This window comes from Stegastes partitus, unplaced genomic scaffold, assembly GCF_000690725.1.
Source record: "Stegastes partitus isolate 25-593 unplaced genomic scaffold, Stegastes_partitus-1.0.2 Scaffold89, whole genome shotgun sequence".
Taxonomy (NCBI): domain Eukaryota; kingdom Metazoa; phylum Chordata; class Actinopteri; family Pomacentridae; genus Stegastes; species Stegastes partitus.
In genome coordinates this window covers 666,199-685,447 of record NW_007577820.1, presented here as the reverse complement: position 1 = coordinate 685,447, position 19,249 = coordinate 666,199, and the positions used below count along the sequence as shown (strand labels likewise).

The 19,249-nt window shown below is 40.7% G+C and overlaps 2 protein-coding genes across 2 annotated transcripts in view; both read left to right on the top strand.

Moving 5' to 3' along the window:
* Positions 1–5,180, top strand: part of scfd1 (sec1 family domain containing 1) — a 40,706-nt gene extending 35,526 nt beyond the window's left edge. Inside the window, exons 25-26 of the mRNA XM_008277136.1 lie at positions 4,811–4,821; positions 5,051–5,180. Of these exons, the coding sequence (XP_008275358.1) occupies positions 4,811–4,821; positions 5,051–5,180 (141 nt within the window). The remainder of the gene's footprint in view (positions 1–4,810; positions 4,822–5,050) is intronic.
* A 4,842-nt stretch (positions 5,181–10,022) lies between these two features.
* The window catches only part of coch (coagulation factor C homolog, cochlin (Limulus polyphemus)), a 21,322-nt gene continuing 12,095 nt past the window's right edge, over positions 10,023–19,249 (top strand). The window contains exons 1-10 of the mRNA XM_008277135.1: positions 10,023–10,659; positions 10,735–10,779; positions 13,273–13,429; positions 14,825–14,958; positions 16,258–16,326; positions 16,436–16,492; positions 16,890–17,037; positions 18,092–18,195; positions 18,429–18,655; positions 18,943–19,057. Coding sequence (XP_008275357.1) covers positions 10,626–10,659; positions 10,735–10,779; positions 13,273–13,429; positions 14,825–14,958; positions 16,258–16,326; positions 16,436–16,492; positions 16,890–17,037; positions 18,092–18,195; positions 18,429–18,655; positions 18,943–19,057 — 1,090 coding nt within the window. The 5' untranslated portion in view covers positions 10,023–10,625. The remainder of the gene's footprint in view (positions 10,660–10,734; positions 10,780–13,272; positions 13,430–14,824; positions 14,959–16,257; positions 16,327–16,435; positions 16,493–16,889; positions 17,038–18,091; positions 18,196–18,428; positions 18,656–18,942; positions 19,058–19,249) is intronic.

Below are 19,249 nucleotides of genomic sequence, written 5' to 3'. Positions count from 1 at the left end.
AAAAAAACAACAGATGATCCATCACTGACCTCCACAATCTGAACCTGACTCTCACCTGAACCATAAACTAGTCGGTCCTCACTTTGCGCACTCGTCCTGAAAACCTTATGCTGGTCCTCACAATGGTAGCTGAACAGGGACAGTCACACACGGAGAGTTAATCCGAGCTCGGTGTCGGTGATGTCGACCCTGTTATGTTGACTTCATGACCTCGGAGCTGAAATAATGAGGAGGAGGAGAACAGTCAGCCTGCAGTTGTCCACCTTTTACTGCTGTGAAGCTCTCAGCTGCCTTAAATCGCCATGAAATCTGGGTAAATAAGGTTTTCTTAAATTAAGCAACAACAGCTTCAAGCTGCTCGGCTCCTTTACTGCAGCAAACAGGTTGTTTTACAGGAAACTTTATGGGATTAGATCTGAGTCATTATAAATGAACAAGAATTCAACAAGCAAACGATGAATAAACGAACCTTGAAGCTGTAGTTCAGGACTTTTACATAAACTTGATTCAGCCAATCAGCTCCAGATAAATCTCTATGTTTTACGTTCTCCTGCTGTTAAATCTTGTTTCTGTGGTGACAGTTTTGTCCTTCTGCTGGTTTATAACAGCTCCATTAGCCAAATGCTAACTGAAGCTAATGTGCTGTTAGTCTGAGAATATGAGTTTTATTTTAGAAGCACGTTAGCGTTTGTTAGCCTGCAGCTGGTTAACCTAAGTTGCATTTTGTGCCCATTGACTTTGCATTGGAATAATATAAGGCCAACTTTTAGGCCAGTCTAACATATTTTTGTGAAACCGTGCCTGAGCTTTTACTTTATTTACACTCCTGCAGCCAACGATACAAGAACCAACAATGCTGTGTGACACCAGAGTTTAGTTTTCAACAGTTTGAGAATCATGAGCTGAACCTGCAGCTCTGCTCGGTTCTACAGAGCTTTATGGTGACCCCCAGTTTGTTGTTTAGCTGCCCAGCTACAGCTTTACTGTTTTATTTCACTGTCATAGTGTCACTTTTGGCAGCAGCCATGAAGCATGTAGCAGCCAACAAACTGGATATTTACCTCAGCAGCTGGTGGAGACCAAAGACGGAGCAAAAACAGAGGGAATGTTGGACCTGGAGGGATGGTCGTGCTGCTCTGGAGGCTGAAAACTGGTGAAAACAGTGATACCAGCAGCTTTAACACACACATCAACACATTCAGAGCATTTACACGTGTACAGTCACACTCGGCCCAACCATCCACATCCACATTATCGTAGTCTTCCTCGTGATCGTCGGCAGCCTGCCATCGACGTGGGAGTTCAGTTTTCATGTGCAGGCTGAAGAAACGTCCACAAAGCGACGGTAATGATCTTATTCCAGCCTGTTAGAGCCGAACACCAACCAGAGGACTTAAGAGCCCTTTAATGCTGCCTTAATGCTACCAGCGCTCACATTCAATTAAAGTCCAGCTGTTGTGGAAAAAGAGGTCTTCTCAGGGTAAGACTGGATTAACAGGGTGAAGCCTCAGCAGCGCCGCCTACAGGCTGCAACAAGCTGCTTTCATCCCCATTTCATTATGTCCATACAGTATTTCTACTTGGTTTTACTGCGCTGCATTTGTAGAGAGAAGTTTTAGGTTTTCTTGTTCACTTCAGCAGTGTCTCGCTCTCTAAAGGACATTAAAGAAATACAGCAAAATACCTCACACTGTGGTTTTGTGTTTGTTTTTAACATAGTTCTTGTTTCGTTTTCATTTTTTTGTGCTCACATTTTATCTTTATGATGTTTCTTATCTTCTTGTGGTCATTTTTATGTTGTTGTGTTTGTGATCATTTTCAGTTGTTTCCTGCTCTTTTTCTGTTGTTTTCATGTTTTGTCCTGTTTTTTGGGGGTTTTTTAAAAAAATCAATTTTACCTTCTTTTATGTTTTTGGTTTTGTTTTTTTTGCTCTTTTTTTTAGCCTTTTCTGTGCTTATTGTTTGTGCCGTGTGGTCATTGCACATTCATGTTTCTGTGTGTTTCATGTTTTATGTTTGTCCTCAGCATTAGCTTTCTGTGCTCACTCTAACCTTATTTACTCACTTTCTGTCTTTATGAGCTTGTTTTTTTCTTTTCTGCATTCATTTTTTATTCTTTTGTTCTCACTTTTTTATCTTTTTGTGCTCATTTTGTACTGGATACTTGCCGGCAGGTCAGATGTTTTGATAAAAACACTTCCCACGATGCTCCCTGTTCTCCAGACTCATTCTACTCCCTGTTCGACTCACTTTGGCCCAGCGCTCCATGAATGTCTGTGTAGGTCAGATCTGCAGATACCACCCATCACAGATCATTGATCCCCTGCTTTTGTCTGACAGATCTGATTGGCTGCCATCCCCTCCCTGCTGTGACCTCAGCTGACCATCAGATGTTTTATTTGAACCTTGTAAACGCTTGAATCTGTCTTTACAGGACGGAGATAACATGGAGGCCATTACAAAGAGCTGTTTGTTCTCTTTGGATTCTGACACACATGGATCAGGTGTCTGCAGCTCTGTTAGCTGCTGAAAGCTTCGTCTCAGGTGGAAACCAGAGCTCAGTCTCTAAATCAGGTGAAAGTTATTTGGAGCATTCGCCCTGATGGAGGAGGACGATGGTCCAGCTGTTTGTGGCCCCCTTTAATGTAAAAGATAGAGTTTTAGTCTGTTGTTCCTGTTGAAGGTGACCTCTGAGAGCTCTCTGTTGTTGGTGCATTCAAGGACGTTTGTTATTTGACTGCTGAAAAGCATTGCATTCATGAGCTGAGCTGCCAGAATTGTGGACGTTGTGTCCTGGAGCACATTTTTGCATTTTCATCATAAACCCCTCGTTTATCCATCAGGTGTTCTCAACAAATGCTGAAAGTCAGACTCAGTAAATTGTCTTAATTGTACAAATATGTTAAAGGAAGTCTCCAGAGTTTACAACAGCAGTGATTAACCTCCGTGTAACACTGTCATCTCTCAACAACTGGTTTATTTCTAAATTGAAATGCAGAAAATTTCTTTTGATGAACAATCAAACTTAATGGTGAATCCAGCTGTGATCACTAAAACTAACCTGCTGTGGTTTCCAGTCAGTCCAACAGCATGAACATGGTTCTACAACGAGTTGAGAACATCAGAACCTCCTCAGTTCTGGACCTATGGACTGTGTCTATCTTTGTCTGCATCATGGCTCCACATGGAGAAGACCTGAACAGAGGAGGAGAAACATCTGACTGAGAGACTCGACAAAGATGGAAAAGGATCCAGAAGATCAGTGAGCAGCTAGAACCCAGTGCAGCCCAGTGTGAGCAGTAACCAGGAGGTCCAGAAGGAGCCATAGTAGCACTGATCAGGGCTGCAGTGGTCGTCCTCCTACAATGACTCCACGGACAGTCAACTACTGTCACTATGGAGCTGTGAACACCAGACAAAGGCAGCTGCTTCAGACTTGGCACAGGGCTTATCAGTGGAGACCAGAGTTAGTGTGAAGCTCACACAGTGTGAAGGACAGTTTATGACAACAACTAAAGCTCCTCACTTGCTCTTTAGCTCAGAACATCCACATCAAACTTTACTTGAGAACATGAACAGAAGCCTGATGGATGCTGGAGAGCATTCTCTGGTCAGATGGAGTCCAGATGTTTGATGTGACCCTGACCAGGACCACCACAGTGGATGCATGGTCCTGACAGTGAAGCACGGAGGTGGCAGCATGACGAGATGTTGGGGAGACGACATCTATAGAAGCAGCCTGAATGTCTGTGGATGAACCAAAGCACAGGCTCAGAAGACGCCTTTGACTCCTGCTCCTGTGGTGTTTTCAGACTTCCTGAGTTCCTTCTGTTCTTCTTGTTTTTCAGCTTCAGGCAGCAGCTCTGTGGGAGATCAGCGTCTGTACACAGATCACATTCCTGCTCCGGACGCCCATCTGATAAGAAATCCACAAAGAAGCTGAACATCTGCTCAGAGTCTCCATTATGAAGCCTGAGCAGGTTATATAAAGGTAACGAGATGGTGTCAGTCCGTTAAACCGCAGCGAGCACATCCTCCACGCTGGAATAACTGCAGCTGAGCCTCCTTATTAAAGTTATTGTGAGATTCTTTAGCTTCTGCACATCAGCAGCAAAAAGATAAAAAATCATAAAGAGAACAACATTTGTAGTTGAAGAACCGTAAAAAGTTTGTGTCCATCGTTGCAGACCAACTATAATTCGTCCCAGTGGTCACTTGAAGTATTGCAACCAAAAAACCTCCATAATCCTCTTAATTATAAAATAACAGGTGACAATGAGGTTCACTCTAATAAAAGCATGAAACTTGGTTCACTTGTACAGAAATGTCTTTGAGTTTTATTGTTATTATTATTATTATTATTATTATTGTTGTTGTTGTTATTATTATTCAGTCACAGATTATTTAAGTTATTTCCTGCCTCCACCAGCGATGCAACACAGTTTTTCTAAACGCCTTCCGTTCCAGCTAACTCTTGTCCACCATCGAACAGACTTCTGTCCGTCACCGTTGAGGTAAAGTTCTGTGACTGAAGTAGAAAAACACCCAAAAGCTTTTTTGCTTTTTAACATCCTCAGCCTCAGAGTTCATGGATGAATCAGCGCCACACAGTTTAGAAAACGTCCACAACGACGAACAGTGAACCAAGTTTCATGTTTTTATGGAAAAGTGAAGATGTCGCCTCCAATTGGCATAAACCACCAGAACTGAGAGGGACTTCTGCAGCACAGCTGACAGGACGACAAGTCGAGTTTTTATGGTGTTCACAGTTCAGAACGTTGAAGCTTTTATACGTGTTAAACGCTCTCAGGGCCGAGAAAAGTGAGTTTAACAAAACCAAAAGCTGCTGCATCTCTCTCCAGAAACAGAGTCACAGTTTTAACTTTCTTCTGTTTTAGCTGTTTACTGACCCGGTTTATGATCCACCACCCAGAAGACGGAGGTCTGTCTGTGGGCTGTTGGTGATCAGATATTCGTAGAATCGCTTCAAAGCTGACTTCAGAGCGACTGTTTCTAATAGGAATGACTTGTTCTGGTCCTCTGGGTGCAGAAAGCAGCCGGATGAATTCACGCTGCTCTGGAATAACGGACGTCTGCCGTCATTACACAACAGCACCTGTGAGCTGCAGGAGATCCAAGCAGATCCTCTCAGAGATGCTGCTGATACTGGATCCGCCTGAAACCTGCCTGGCAGCCGCTCTGTTTAGACTGAAGCCTCCATCACACGAGACTCAGAGAAGCAAAACAGAAACAGAAAGAAGAAACGAGAAGCGTTAGTGGGTCAGAACCTGAGCCTGGACAGTGACTGGGCTCTGGTTTGATTTGTTTGGCCTGAAGTTCACGTTTACATTCTGACTTTCTCCCTCTTCGTCCCTCCGGTTGCATTCCTCCCCAGACATTTTCTTCGCCCTTCTCATTTTACCATCGGCATGCTGGGAGTCGGCCAAGCTGAATTCCTGACCGCTGCTGTCTGGTCGCTTACCTGCACAGGTAACACGAGCGACCCGGAGCTCCGCCCAGAGCCCCACAAGAACCAGAGCCTCCCAGCGATAGACGGAGGCCGACGTGAAGAGTCTCCGAAACCTTCCTTCTGAGTGTCATCGTCTGGTTTCAGCAAATACGTCCTCATTTTCATAAGAAACCCTCAACATGAATCATTAAACTTGACGTGACTGAGTTCAACGTCTGTGCGAGTCTCGGGTTCTTTCTTCAGAACCTTGTTCAGGAGTTAGGTTTCCATCCTATAGCAGAGCCGCAACTAGTCAAATATCAAATTAATCTCCAGATGTTTTGAGAATCGATTATTCTGTTCGAACAAAAGCAGTTTAAATTCTCAGATTGCAGCTTCTAAATGTGAATATGTGAGCATTTCTTTGTCATATCTGATATTAAACTGAACCTGAAGACATCACCACAATATTTAAATCATGCAGCGGAGAAAATGGAAGAAAAAAAAAATAGTTGTCTCGTTAAACAATAATGAATCAATTGATGGTTTGTCTATAAAAAAATTTAAAATGTCTACAAAGTAAAATGACGTTTTGTTCAGTCAGCTGGTGAATTAATTGCAGATATGTTGATCATCAGGAAACTGGTTTGAGTCCCTTTTTCAATACAAACAGTCTGAACTCTGTGATTTTAATGTGAACATGTTCTGGTTTCTTTCCTCTCTGACAGTAAACTGAAGAAACAAGACGTTTTTGAAACTCTGATCCACGTTTTTCACCTTTTTCTCACATTTTGCGTCTCAAACAACTGATTGATTCGTCCAGAAAACTATCCACGATAAAATAATCGTGAATTGCAGAATAAATATTTCAGCAGCTCGTCATTTCTTAAAGCACAAACACAAGACTTACTGATGAATCAGGGGTTGACAACGTTACTGTTTGCTGATCAGAGCACTAGTTAACCTCTTGGTGACCTGGTTTACTGACTTTATTTTAATGTTATTATATCATGAGTATTGACTGGTTAAAGGCCTAAACAGTAACTGGTCTGTTAACTAGTTCAGTAGTACCACTGGTCTACTGGCTGGTAACTGGTTCACTGAAGGGATTAACCGACTCCTTGTTTTACTTGTTAACTCGTTTCTAGTTTTATTTCATATATTCCTGGTTGTAAATCTGACAAACACGTTGATGAGACTTTATGAACTCGTTCATCTGGAAGCTTTAGGTTTTCCTTCAGCTCAGGCCTTTGCTCCGTCAGGTCTGAAGCCCCGCCCACCCTGTGATGTCACCAGTGCAAGGTGTGTGTGTGTGTGTGTGTGTGTGTGTGTGTGTGTGTGTGTGTGTGTGTGTGTGTGTGTGTGTGAGAGAGAGAGAGGGAGAGCTTATTTAAAGGGCGCCTCTCTCTCTCTGCAGCGTTCGACACCAGCTCAGCATCAGCTGCTTCTTCCAGGAATAAAAACTGAAGCGTTTCCTCGGAGACCAACCAGTCAGTAAGTAAACAGCTAGTAAAGATGACTAACCTGCCGCTAGCAGGCTGTTTAACCAGCTTTCATACTGATCCAACAGGTTTACAACATTTAAACCTGCTTTAAATACAGTTTACTGATGGCTGTTAACTAGTTACTGACTGACTTCAACCCTCACCCTGCTAACTCTTTTACTAACCAGCAGTTTCATAAACTTACTGAATGTTAAACTTTGATCAGCTCACTCGTTGGTTAACTGTTTACCACTTCTTTTTATTCTCTGTTAATAGTTTTACTGACTGATTAACAGTTTTAGTGACCAAAGGATTTACTGGTTAACAAAACGAGTCTCCTCCGTCGTTGCTCTAAAGACCTTTTTAACTAGTTACTGCCTGGTTTATCTACTCTCACAGTAGCTGGTTTACTAATCAACTTCTACTAGTCGACCTGTTGATCCTGTCTTCCCTGTTTACTGACTGGTTTACCAGTTGGTTAGTTTAGGGCTGATTGCTGCATTGCTAACTCGTGTACTCAGTCTCTGCTGGTTGACTGACCTATCTAACTAGTTGCTGTCTGGTTTGCTTATTTAAGGATAGTTTATAGCTGGTTTACTAGTCTGTCTTCACAAGTTGACATACTGGTTTATACCTGCTGGTTAAGGGATTTTCTGGCTCTGGTTGGGTAACTGGTTTAATGGTATAGGGTTTTCTAACCAACTGACCTCTTTAAGCACTTACTGCCTGGTTAACCCACTGAATGTTTATAGTTAATTTACTAATTAGTCTTTACTAGTTTAGTTTAGTGATTTGATGCCTCTGTTGGGTAACTGGTTTAAAGGCTGGGACAGATTGTCTAACCTCTTTTAGCAAGTGACTGCCTGGTTTATCCATTAACTCACAGCTGGTTTACTTGTTAGTCTTTACTAATTTACTGACTGGTTTGCCTGTTGGTTGAGTGGTTTGCTGGTTTGGTAAATGGCTGGTTAAGGGCTTTGGGGACTTGTTATTTTCATATTATCATGTTTGTTAGCCAACTTACTAAACAGCTGGTTGGCTGACTAACTAACCACCAATAGACTTGGTAAAATGTAGTTTTCTGATTGACTTTCTCCTTCACTGGTGAGCTGAATGCTTCACCAGTTGTTCAGTTTAGGGTTGATTGCAGAATTGTTTACTCCTGTGCTTAGTCTTTGCTAGTTGTCTAACCATTTTAACTAGTTGCTGCCTGGTTTGCCTCTTGGCAAATAGTGTCTTGCTGGTTTACCAGTCAGTCCTTACTAGCTGTCTGTTTATGCTTCTCTGTTTACTGGCTGGAGTGATTTGCTGGTTCTGGTTAAGTAGCTGGTTTAAGATTTTGGTGACATGTTTTAAACTTTTTATTTTCATTTTGTCATTATTAAACAATTTGCTGAAAGACTGGTTGATTTTCTCACTGACCAGTAGCCTATTGGTTAATTGGTTTAAGTATTGCTGATTAACTTATTTGTTTTCCTGGTGTACTGTTCACCAATGTATTGACCTGATTAACTACTTTAATTACTTTACATTGTCTAACTAAGTTACCTGTTGGTTAAACCAGTCTTCTTATTCTTAACTAGTTGGTTAACTTAATGTAAATGCTTATTTGTTTACTTACTGAGTGAAATACTTAACTAGTTGCCTCTATCCTCTAGCTTGTGTTCTGACTAGTTTACCAACTGGTCAGTTTACTGGTTGCTGAATTGTCTTTGCTCGTTAACTGGCCTTGTTTACCTGTTTATTACTGATTAGTGAGTAGTTTTGTCACCAGGTAACTAGTTGACCTCCTTGCTGACCTGTTTCAGTTACAGTTATTTCAGTTTTCTTCTTGGTTACTGACTGATTTGCTGTTTAGACTAGTTTTGTACGGTCTGTTTCTGTATCCTGACTGACTGACTGGTTTAAAGACCTAACCAGTTAACTGGTTTTAATAGTTAGTTTGCTGACTGAGTTATGTTACCTGGTTAAGCCACAGTTTATCACTAACTAGTTAACTGCATTCACTATGTTTTGCTGTTAACTGCCTGGTTAACTGACAGACAGGTAGTTGGGTGATTAGTTAGTTTTGAAAACTGATGATTTACAAACTAAAATGTAATTAATTGCTAACTAACAGTTTTAATCCCTACATTTCATGCTGTTGTTAGATGAATTGAACTGTTGACTAACTTAGTGACTGGTGTTAGTTTACATGTTGTTCACTAACTTAGGCACTGGTTTACTGAGTTCTTAACTAACTGACTGGTTACTGACTTATAACTACTTTAATATCATGGTTGTTCATTTCTTGCAGGTTATTCTCATTCAGTTCGTGTTTACAGACTGGACTCAGTAAATCCATCTGTCATGTATATAAACTGGTTTACTGCGTTAACCAAACTAGTCATTCTTTACTAGTTGACTGACCTTGTTTAGATGTTTACTACCTAATTTACATGCAGACAGATTGTTTTTCGGTGCCAGACTAGTTTAATTAGTGTTTCTTGGCAGGCTGTCGTCTAACCGGTGTACTGACCTGGTTACCAGTTGGTTGGTACTTTAAAAGCTATGACTACCTAGTTTTTGTTACTGAACTAAAGTTATTTCAATTCAGTGACTTTCTATTGTCTGAGTGAGCTGGCTGTTGGTTGAACTAGTCCACTCAGCCTTTACTAGTTGGTTGACTTATTTAAATACTGTTTATTTTGTATAATGTATGTAAATGTTTACAACAAAATAAAACTCTCTTGTCCCACTGGTTGGTTTACTGGCTGACCAATAATTGGTTAACTGTTTTACATATTTTTAACTTTATGTCTGTTTACTGGTTTACTATTCACTTTATGGCTAGTTTACTGCGTTAACTGCAGATTTAAGCATTCTATTCATTCTGCACTAGATGACTAACTGTAAACTGTCTGGTTAACAGTTTGGTACTGGTTTGTTTTGTGGGTTAACTGGTTTGCTGTTTTGCATTGAATATTTCTTACATTCTGATCTTGTTGATTAGTTAGCTTGCAAGCTAACTGGTGATTGGGTAACTTACTGAAGGTTGTTTTGCTGATGGAATTAGTTATGAACAGATTATGGTTAACCGGTTTACTGAGTCGACTTAACTCGTCCACACGGTCTTTACTCACTGACTGATGTTGTTTAACAGTTTACTAGCAGCTTTACTGACTAGTTTGTTCTTTGCTTTGTGTTGTTATTAGCTTTGATATTTGATAACTAATCTACTGAAGTGGTTGAATTGTGGTTGGTTAACTTAATGACTGATCTGGGACTGGTGTGGTAGTTTGAGGACTAGTTGAATATCTGGTTTGCTGATGTCCGGTGCAGCTGGTCAGCTAAAGATATGACAACTAGTCCTGGTTGGTACTAGTAAGTAGTTGGTAGTGAAGTCACTAAGGGTTGCTGGCTGCTTTACTGACTGGTGACTGACTGGTTTACCGGTGCATTAACTGGTAATCTGGTCTCAGTGTGTCACTCACATCTTTTCTTGAAGCGTGTGTATGAAGCATCACATTCAAGCAGAGTTTTACTGGTTAACGGTCTGTTAACTAGTTTGCTGACTAGCTTCTACCTGGTCCAGTAACGTCTGGTTTAAACGGTTAAACTCGTGAACATTTCTGTTTATTGCTTCAGTCTAATGTCATCTGAACTGTGTGTTTTCTCAGTAAACGCTGATTGTGTTTCTTCCAGGTGCAGAAATGTGTCGGCTGTCCGTCGTCCTGCCTCTGACAGGTACCTGCTCACCTCCACCTGATGCTCCGCCCCTCAGTCACACAGCTTATTAACATGCTCTCTCTGTTTCTTCAGGCCTCTTCGTCCTCATCGCCTCAGTGTTGGGCTCCACGTCCAGCGGTGAGTCCTGAAGATAACCGACTGTCTGTCTGTCTGTCTGTCTGTCTGTCTGTCCATCTGTCTTCCTGTCTCATCAGATCAACGGTAGATCTGAGGGTCAGTCTGCGTGAAGACTCCAGCAGCAGAATCGATGCTTCAGACTTCACTGATGATGAAACTAAACCTGATGGTTCAGATCCACAGAAAACTTGTGTTCTAGTTTATAAGGATTAATAATAAGGACCATATTGCATGACAAAATATATGATATGTATGAAGTAAAACAAACCTGAAGACACTAAATGTTTAGATACCAGTGACAACAGAGACCAGTTGGTGACGGCTCCCCCTAGAGGCGGCACTGTCCACTACAGAATAAAACACGTTTAGTTCTTCATCCAGAGATGATGGAGAAGAAGAAAGCTCTGCTGTGGCTCGTTTCTCTTTAGATAAAGAAGGATTGTATCACATTTAAAGGTGCACCATCCGTAATACGAGTTCCTTCTGTTGGATGTTCATCAGATCCACCAAAGTTCACCTGAACATGACTCAGCAGATTATCTCCAACAGCAGCAATGAAACTACATTCAACAGCTTTAAACACTGAGTTACATAAAACAAAGCGTCTGTAAAGATCAGCTGATTGTGTTTAATTGATGAAATGAGGCTTAATAAGTGAGTCGAACCGTGTTGGTTCAGGACGTGTTTGGGTCACATACACGGAAAGTTTTGGTCGTTTGTTTGTATTTTATGTCCTCTTATTCCTGAATCTCTACAGAGTCAGCATGACTCCTAAAACACAGCAGAAGAATCCATTAACCAGTGAATGGTTCATCCTCTGGAGAGCAGAAATGTGATCAGGAGAGTTCATGTCGACACAGTCTGTGGGTTAATTCCTGACTTTCTTTTTATCATCAAATTAGACGACAAACACAAAAAAACCTGCAGATCTGAACCAACACGGATGAACTCAGTGTTCATGTGAAGAGTTCATTTACAAAAACAGATACCTCCATCTCCATAAACCTCCATAAACCTCCCTAAACCTCCAGACCCACGTCTCCATCGTCTGTCTGAGACGACATCAGTCCAACTGACGTTCTCTCTGTTTCTGTCGTGTCTACAGATCAGATCCACTCAGCTTCAGTCTGACTGACATCATCTCAAGAAAGTTTTCTGAAAATCTACAAAAATGGATTTATCTGTTTCTGTAAATGAACTCTTCATTTATTTACAGAGAAAAAAACAAAAGGATCCATGAACAAACCACACAGGAGACAGAAACGTACAGATCCTGTAAGAATCCAGCGTTGATTCATTTTCTGCCACATTTACATGAAAATCTGCAGAAAAGCTTCAAGCTTTAACCCACATTTCATCTTCTTTTCTCTCCAGAGCTGTGCTGGTTGATCAGTGAATAACTCTAGGTCCATTCCTCTGAGCAGTAATTAATCAGGTTGGCTTTGAGCAGCAGCCGGCTGGACTCAGGAGGAGGATAATGTGTGTTTCAACAGAAGCTCTGACGGATTCAGACTTTGAAGTGAAACTAAAACCTCCCAGAGCGACTCGCTGTTGTTCCTCGTCTGTTTGTTTTGAGCCCGAATCATAAAAATGTCTGAAAGTGAGACGAGCTGATAGAAGCAGCAGATGAAAAGCAGCTTTCATCCTCTCACAGACATGCTTGTTATTCCGATCCTCTGCTGATTCAGCTGCTTTATGTAACAGCAGAACCGTCTCATTCATCCTCCTCCATCACGGCCACTACGGCTGCTTCGGTTTCTGCCTCGACCGGCGCTTTATCGGAGACAAATGAAGCTGCTGATGACAGCATTGCCATGACGATGACACTGTTTTCATCCTCAGCTTAAGCTGCAGTTGTTTTACTGATCTACAGTAACTGGTCAGGTCCAAAAGATCTGATAGATTATTACAGCAACCAGCTCTCATTGGCTTTTTGTGTGTGTGAATGGTTATTTTACTCTCCCTTTATTTTAATTTAATTTTTAAATCATTTTTCAAATATTTATCATTTTCCACCGTTTTTAACCTTCATAAATTATTTGTCCTTTTATTCTAGAATTGATGTTTGTTTATTTCATTTCCATTTTTCATTCATTCATTTTATTTTTTTCCCCTTTAGTTCATTTTGCTAAAATTATAATATTTTAATTATCTCTTTAGTGATGATTCATTTTTATATGTTAATACTTTAATTACTCTTAGAATTCAGTTATTGTTATTTGATTTTTGCCGTGTTTTTAATTTAAATCACACAATTTAGAGTTTTTCCCAACTTCTGGTTTATCTTCTGTTCATTTCTCAACTTATTATAGTTTGTTTTATATATTTTTTCTCCTTCCGTTGTGACATATTTCAATAAATGTTCATTTACTGAGTGTGACAGCTGTTATATTTCTTTGTTTTGTCACTTTACTGTACAGTCACATATAACAACACGTTTACAGGATAATAAGTATGTGATGATGTTTAGAGTTTTCATGTTGTTCTGTTCAGTTCCTGACCCGATCACCTGCGTGACCCGTGGAGCCGACTTGACGCAGGACGGCGTCGTGGTTCTATGTCCTCCAGGCTGCTCTCAGTGGAGGACGTCGGTGTTCGGGACGGGAATCTACGCCGCCGTTTCATCCGTGTGCGGCGCTGCAGTTCACAGGTACGACTTATCAATCAATCATCAATAATCAATCACAGTCTGATGACATCATCATTCCTATTCACTTAATGTAAATGGATCAATTTGATTATTTCTCGACCTTCTGTTCTATTTTATATTTATTACACTTAGATATTTATTTGTTTTCGTTAATTAAATATAATTTTGTTTTTATTTTTCTTGTTTCCTTTTCTTACTATTATTATTTTTGTATTTGTTCTTATATTTTATATTTTATTTTTTAAATGTATTTTAATTTTCTTACTTATTTTGTTTTTATTTAATTCCTTTTTTATCAGTCTTTTTATAATTATTTGTCTTCTTCTTCTACTAATTTGTACAATTTCTTTTTATTGATGTCATGATATTTGTAATAATTAAATCAACTTATCGTTTTTTCAGTCTAATTCTACCTCTTGTTCGTTCTGTTTCTCTATTTATTGGAATTATTTTTCAACATATCTTTTGTTGTTTTGTTCATTTTATTGATCTTTTTCCTTTTTCTTCATTTCATCCTTATTTTTCTTTAAGCAGTTTTTGCTCCTTTGAGTTTCATAAGAATTATGTCTTCATATAGAATCAATTAGATTCTTTTTTTTTTTTTCATGTTCCATTTTCTATTCATTCAGTTGCTCGGTTTATATATATCTATATCTATATCCACATCTTTATACTGTATATAATATTTATAATGCATATGTATTTTTATACTTTTATCATTGTTTGTAATGTGTCTTTATTTTTTATTGTCTTTTTTTAATTAAATTTTTAAAGTTATCTGATGATTTCTTCCTTCTTCTGTTGTATTTTCTATTCTGTAGGTTTCCTGTTTTTCACTGGTTTCTCTTTCTGTGTAACGTTGTGATTTCATGGCTCTGCTCTCTGGTTCTTCTCTGGTTCTTCTCTGGTTCTTCTCTCTGAGGTCTATCGGTCTGATCAGCTGTTCTAGGTTTCAGACCTCGTCCTTTACCTCTCGGCCGTCCGGGTGCAGCAGGTGAAGCAGCAGCAGAGCTTCTGGTGTAGCTTTTCAGACACGTGGATCAGACGGAGTTCTGCTACCGAGACGTGACACAATAATGAGCTGCTGACCCTCAACAAAACACCAACAGCATGAAGGAATGTGCAGGAATGAAGGATTAAGCTCTCAACCCTGACTGACCTCCTGCTTCCTCTGCAGAGGCCTCCAGGGGCCCGACAGGAAAACCTCCTTTAATCCTCCACAGATAGCAGCGCTGCACCTCCGGTCCTGCAGGCGCTGCTCTCCCACTGCTCTATTCATGAGGCTCTCTGTGGAGACAAAGATCTCTTCGACTCTGGGGCTGTAACAAACCTCAGTGATTAGAGGTCATCAGGGGTCAGTCTGATTAATGTTGCTCATACTTGTGGTTCCTGCAGGGGGGTTCTGGGGCCATCCGGTGGTCCCGTGAAGGTCCACAAGCTGCAGGGACGACACAACTACCTGAGCTCGTACGCTCACGGCGTCCACTCCCAGGCCCTGTCGCACTGGACCGCCTCCTTCAGCCTCACCAGTAGGTGGCGCCGCTGATTGATCACTTCGTTGATTGATCAGCTGCAGCAGACAGAGCTGATCGTCTGCTACAAGCCACCGCGGATTAAAATCTAAATGAAAATCTAATCTGGTCTCACTGCTGAGGGGATGTAGGTGCAGCTGAAAATGAAATAATGGTGACGGTAGTTACAACGGGTTTAACTTTGTTAACTTGTTTGTTTAAACTTCAATAATAATAATGCAAACTGGTGACATCTAGCAACTTTAGCAACAGCTAACGCCACAGCTGCTTACACAGCTACTGTCATAGAAGCTAACTGAGGCCAACATAAAGCTAATTACATAGCTAAAGACATAGCAGAAAGCTAACTACACAGTTAAAGACAGAGAGAAGCTAACTACACAGCTAGAGACATAGTAGAAAGCTAACTACACAGCTAAAGACAGAAAGAAGCTAATTATTCAGCTAAAGACATAGTAGAAAGCTAACTATACAGCTATAAACATAGAAAGAAGCTAATTACATAGCTAAAGACTTAGCAGAAAGCTAACGATACAGCTAAAGAGAGAAAGAAGCTAATTTCACAGCTCAAGACCTAGAAAGAAGCTAATTACATAGCTAAAGACATAGCAAGAAGCTAACTGCATCGCTAAAGACATAGAAAGAAGCTAAATACATAGCTAAAGACATAGCAGAAAGCTAACTATACAGCTAAAGACATAGAAAGAAGTTAACTACATAGCTAAAGACGTAGAAAGAAGCTAATTACATAGCTAAAGACGTGGAAAGAAGCTAATTATATAGCTAAAGACATAGCAGAAAGCTAGCTATACAGCTAAAGACATAGAAAAAAGCTAAGGTTAGAGCTGTCTATTGAGTAAAAGCTAGCTTCTCAGATAGCCACAGCTAGTCTTTGCTAAATCTAAAGCTAGGTTTAGTTATTTATTTATTGTTTTCTATCAATAAAATGTCAAAATTTTGATGAATTGGCATTTTGATTTTTCACTTTGTTGGTTTTCTCATAATAAAATGACGACAGCAGCTAAATCAGTCCATCACGGTGCTTAAATAAAAAGAAAGTTTGTTAGCTTAGCATATCTCAGAAGCCGTCATCTCAAGCTACCTTTAAAACACACACTTCATTGAATTAGACTGTAAAATGTGCATGATATATATTTCAGTATATCTTATTAATAGCACCGATTAAAACGTAAACCCAGAAACACTTTATTTTTTAAACATATTAAACTTGGATGATGTAATTTCAGATTCCAGTGGTGCTGATTTCCTTATTAACGGTCTCTGCTGTGTTTTTAGAACCAGTTCATGTTCCCCTGGAGCTGACCAGTGACACCAGTACAACGGCTCTACCAGCAGCTCAACCAGGTAACTCACATGGCACAACCAATAGGATCTGATCTTATTCTATTAAATATCTGCTGCAGACTTTTAGTTCATCACAAAGATAAAAATATGAATGTGGGTTTTGTTTTAGCAAAGAAACCACTGAAGAAGCCGTCAGTGAAGAAAGCTCTGCAAGGTGGAAATAAAGGTGAGACGATTGTATGATGACAAAATCATTTATCCGACAAGATGATGAACTTTTTCTGCAAAATAAAGAAATTATTCAACAAACTATTGACTTGTGCCACAAAATAAACAGGCTGTCTCACAAGATAATTCATTTTTTTCACTAAATAAAACGTTTTTCCTTGAAATTAGTCACTTAAAGATGCAAGCTGTGCAAAGTAGAAGCATCCAGTAATAGTCGTGTTCAGAACAACGGCTGCATAAAGGATGAAACCAACTTCAACCATCAGCATGAATTATTTTATTTATGAACACAACCAGTAGCTCCTCAGTAAAACATGTAGTCTGTGACACCACCGGGCTCTTCATTACTAATCCGTCAGACTGACTGTGTAGATAACATGTTGACGTGTGTGCAGACTGTCAGATGGACATCGCCATGGTGATCGACAGCAGCAACAACATCGGCCAGCGACGGTTCAACCTGCAGAAGAACTTTGTGGCCAAACTGGCGGCCATGTTGAGAGTCGGCTCCACCGGACCTCACGTGGGACTGATACAGGCCAGGTCAGATCATCGGTCCGGTTCAGTTTATCACAGACTCTCACACGTCTGCACATCTGAACAAACAAGTACAGGTCAGATAAATCTCTGCACACTTTCAGGCTCCAAATGAACGGTTTGATTCTCTTTTGAATCTTTAAAGACACCTTTCAGTCTAACAGATCTTCTTCAGGCAGTATCACAGAGAAGAGAAACGTTTCTGACAGATAACCAGAACTAAACTACCCACCACAGGACAGAGATCACAGTCCTGCACACAGAGCAGAAGGTTTGAAACGGTGTGACGGCAGCACAGAACACATGGAGGTGGTTTCTTTACAAAGTGGCAGAGAAACGGCAACTTCCTGGTTAACAGCTGATTGGCACACAGCTCCCATCGAGGATATAAAGCTCCCATCATCAGTCAGGTCTCTTCATGAAACAATGATCCTTATGAAAAAGGAAAATATACACACACACACACACACACACACCACATATTTATGTTACGCCGGAAGTTGATCTTCAAAACTTATCTGTACCTAATACAGTTGTCTTTACTTGTATTTATTTTATTTTTTTCTGTTCTTGTGAGCTGAATTTAAGTGTTTTTTCTTTGTTTTTAAACCTTTAATAATACAGACCTGTGTCATTTGTGATATGAACCAGTTTGGCACTTTGTCACTGAGCTGCTCTATTAATGTGTGAGTTCTGGTTGGAGGTCATGAACCTCCTCAGAAACTCCCACAATGCTCTCTGCTGCTACCCTGAGCTGTAGTCTGTATACGCCTCCTATGGTCTCTACAGGGTTAAACAGTGAGAGGCTCCACCTGGTGGAACAACCAGATACTACAGCTGGTCTATGATGCGTTTACTGACATGCATGACCTTCTGCCGCCTTATCGGTTGATTTATTTTTAATCAGTTACATTATGAAGGCAGTTAATTTGATTACGAGTCTAAACAGATACAGGTGTGTTCGTACTAATGACGTATATTTACGTATTTATTTATGTATTTATGTGTTTGTTTATGTATTTATGTATTTATGTGTTTATATGTGTGTGTGTGTTCGCAGTGATTCTCCCAAAACAGAGTTTCTGCTGAACAACTACACTCAGCCAAAAGAGCTGATGTTTGCCATCAAGGAGCTGGCGTACCTGGGAGGAGATACTAACACAGGTAACACACACACACACACACACACACAGAGAAGTGAATGTACCTGTTCCCTCCGTGATCCGATCACATTGACTGATTGATTTTAGTAGATTTTATTTTAGCAGTGGCAGAAAATGACATGAGTAGGAGCTGAATTTATCACAGTTAGAAACTGACTAGACTAGATAAAAATAGATGAACTTAAGCTCTAACTAATAGTCACGGTTGACTGAAGCGCGTGTCCACCTGTGCAGGTAAAGCCATCATGCACACAGCAGAGAGCTTCTTCAACCAGGAGAACGGGGGCCGACGGGGCCACCCTCGGGTCATGATGGTCCTGGTGGACGGCTGGCCATCAGACGACCTGGAGCAGGCGGCCATGTTGGCCCGGGAGAGCGGCATCAACGTCTTCCTGGTGTCTGTGGCCAAACCGGCGGCCGAAGAGCTCGGCATGGTGAGGGACAAAGACTTCATGAAGAAGGTGAGACGATGCTTCACTGAGGGATTTATTTCATTTACACCGATAAAAGTTCACAGCTTGGATCGTCGTAGTAAATTAGTCTTTGGATGTTTGGATTTGGTGGGTGTCTGTGATAATGTCGGGTCTTAACCTTAATTTTGAAATTAGTCAGAGATATTTATCCAACAAAAGACGTCTTGACTTGATATTCATTTGTTTTTAAAGCATTCGTTGTAGTTCAGACCGTTGTAGAGCGACCTGATGGTGGCGCTGTTGTCATTGACCTGTTTCTTCTTCTCCTGCTGCAGGCGGTGTGTAAAGACAACGGTTTCTTCAGCTATTCGATTCCCAGCTGGTTCAGCACAACCAAACATGTCCGACCTCTGACCCAGAGACTCTGCGCACTGGACGGCCTCCTCTGCAGTAAGACACACCCACACCTGTCTAACACCTGTCCAACACCTGTCTAACACCTGGAACACACCTGTCAAACACCTAACACCTGGAACACACCTGTCTAACACCTGTCTAACACCTGTCTAACACCTGGAACACACCTGTCTAACACCTGGAACACACCTGTCTAAAATTTGGAACACACCTGTCCAACACCTG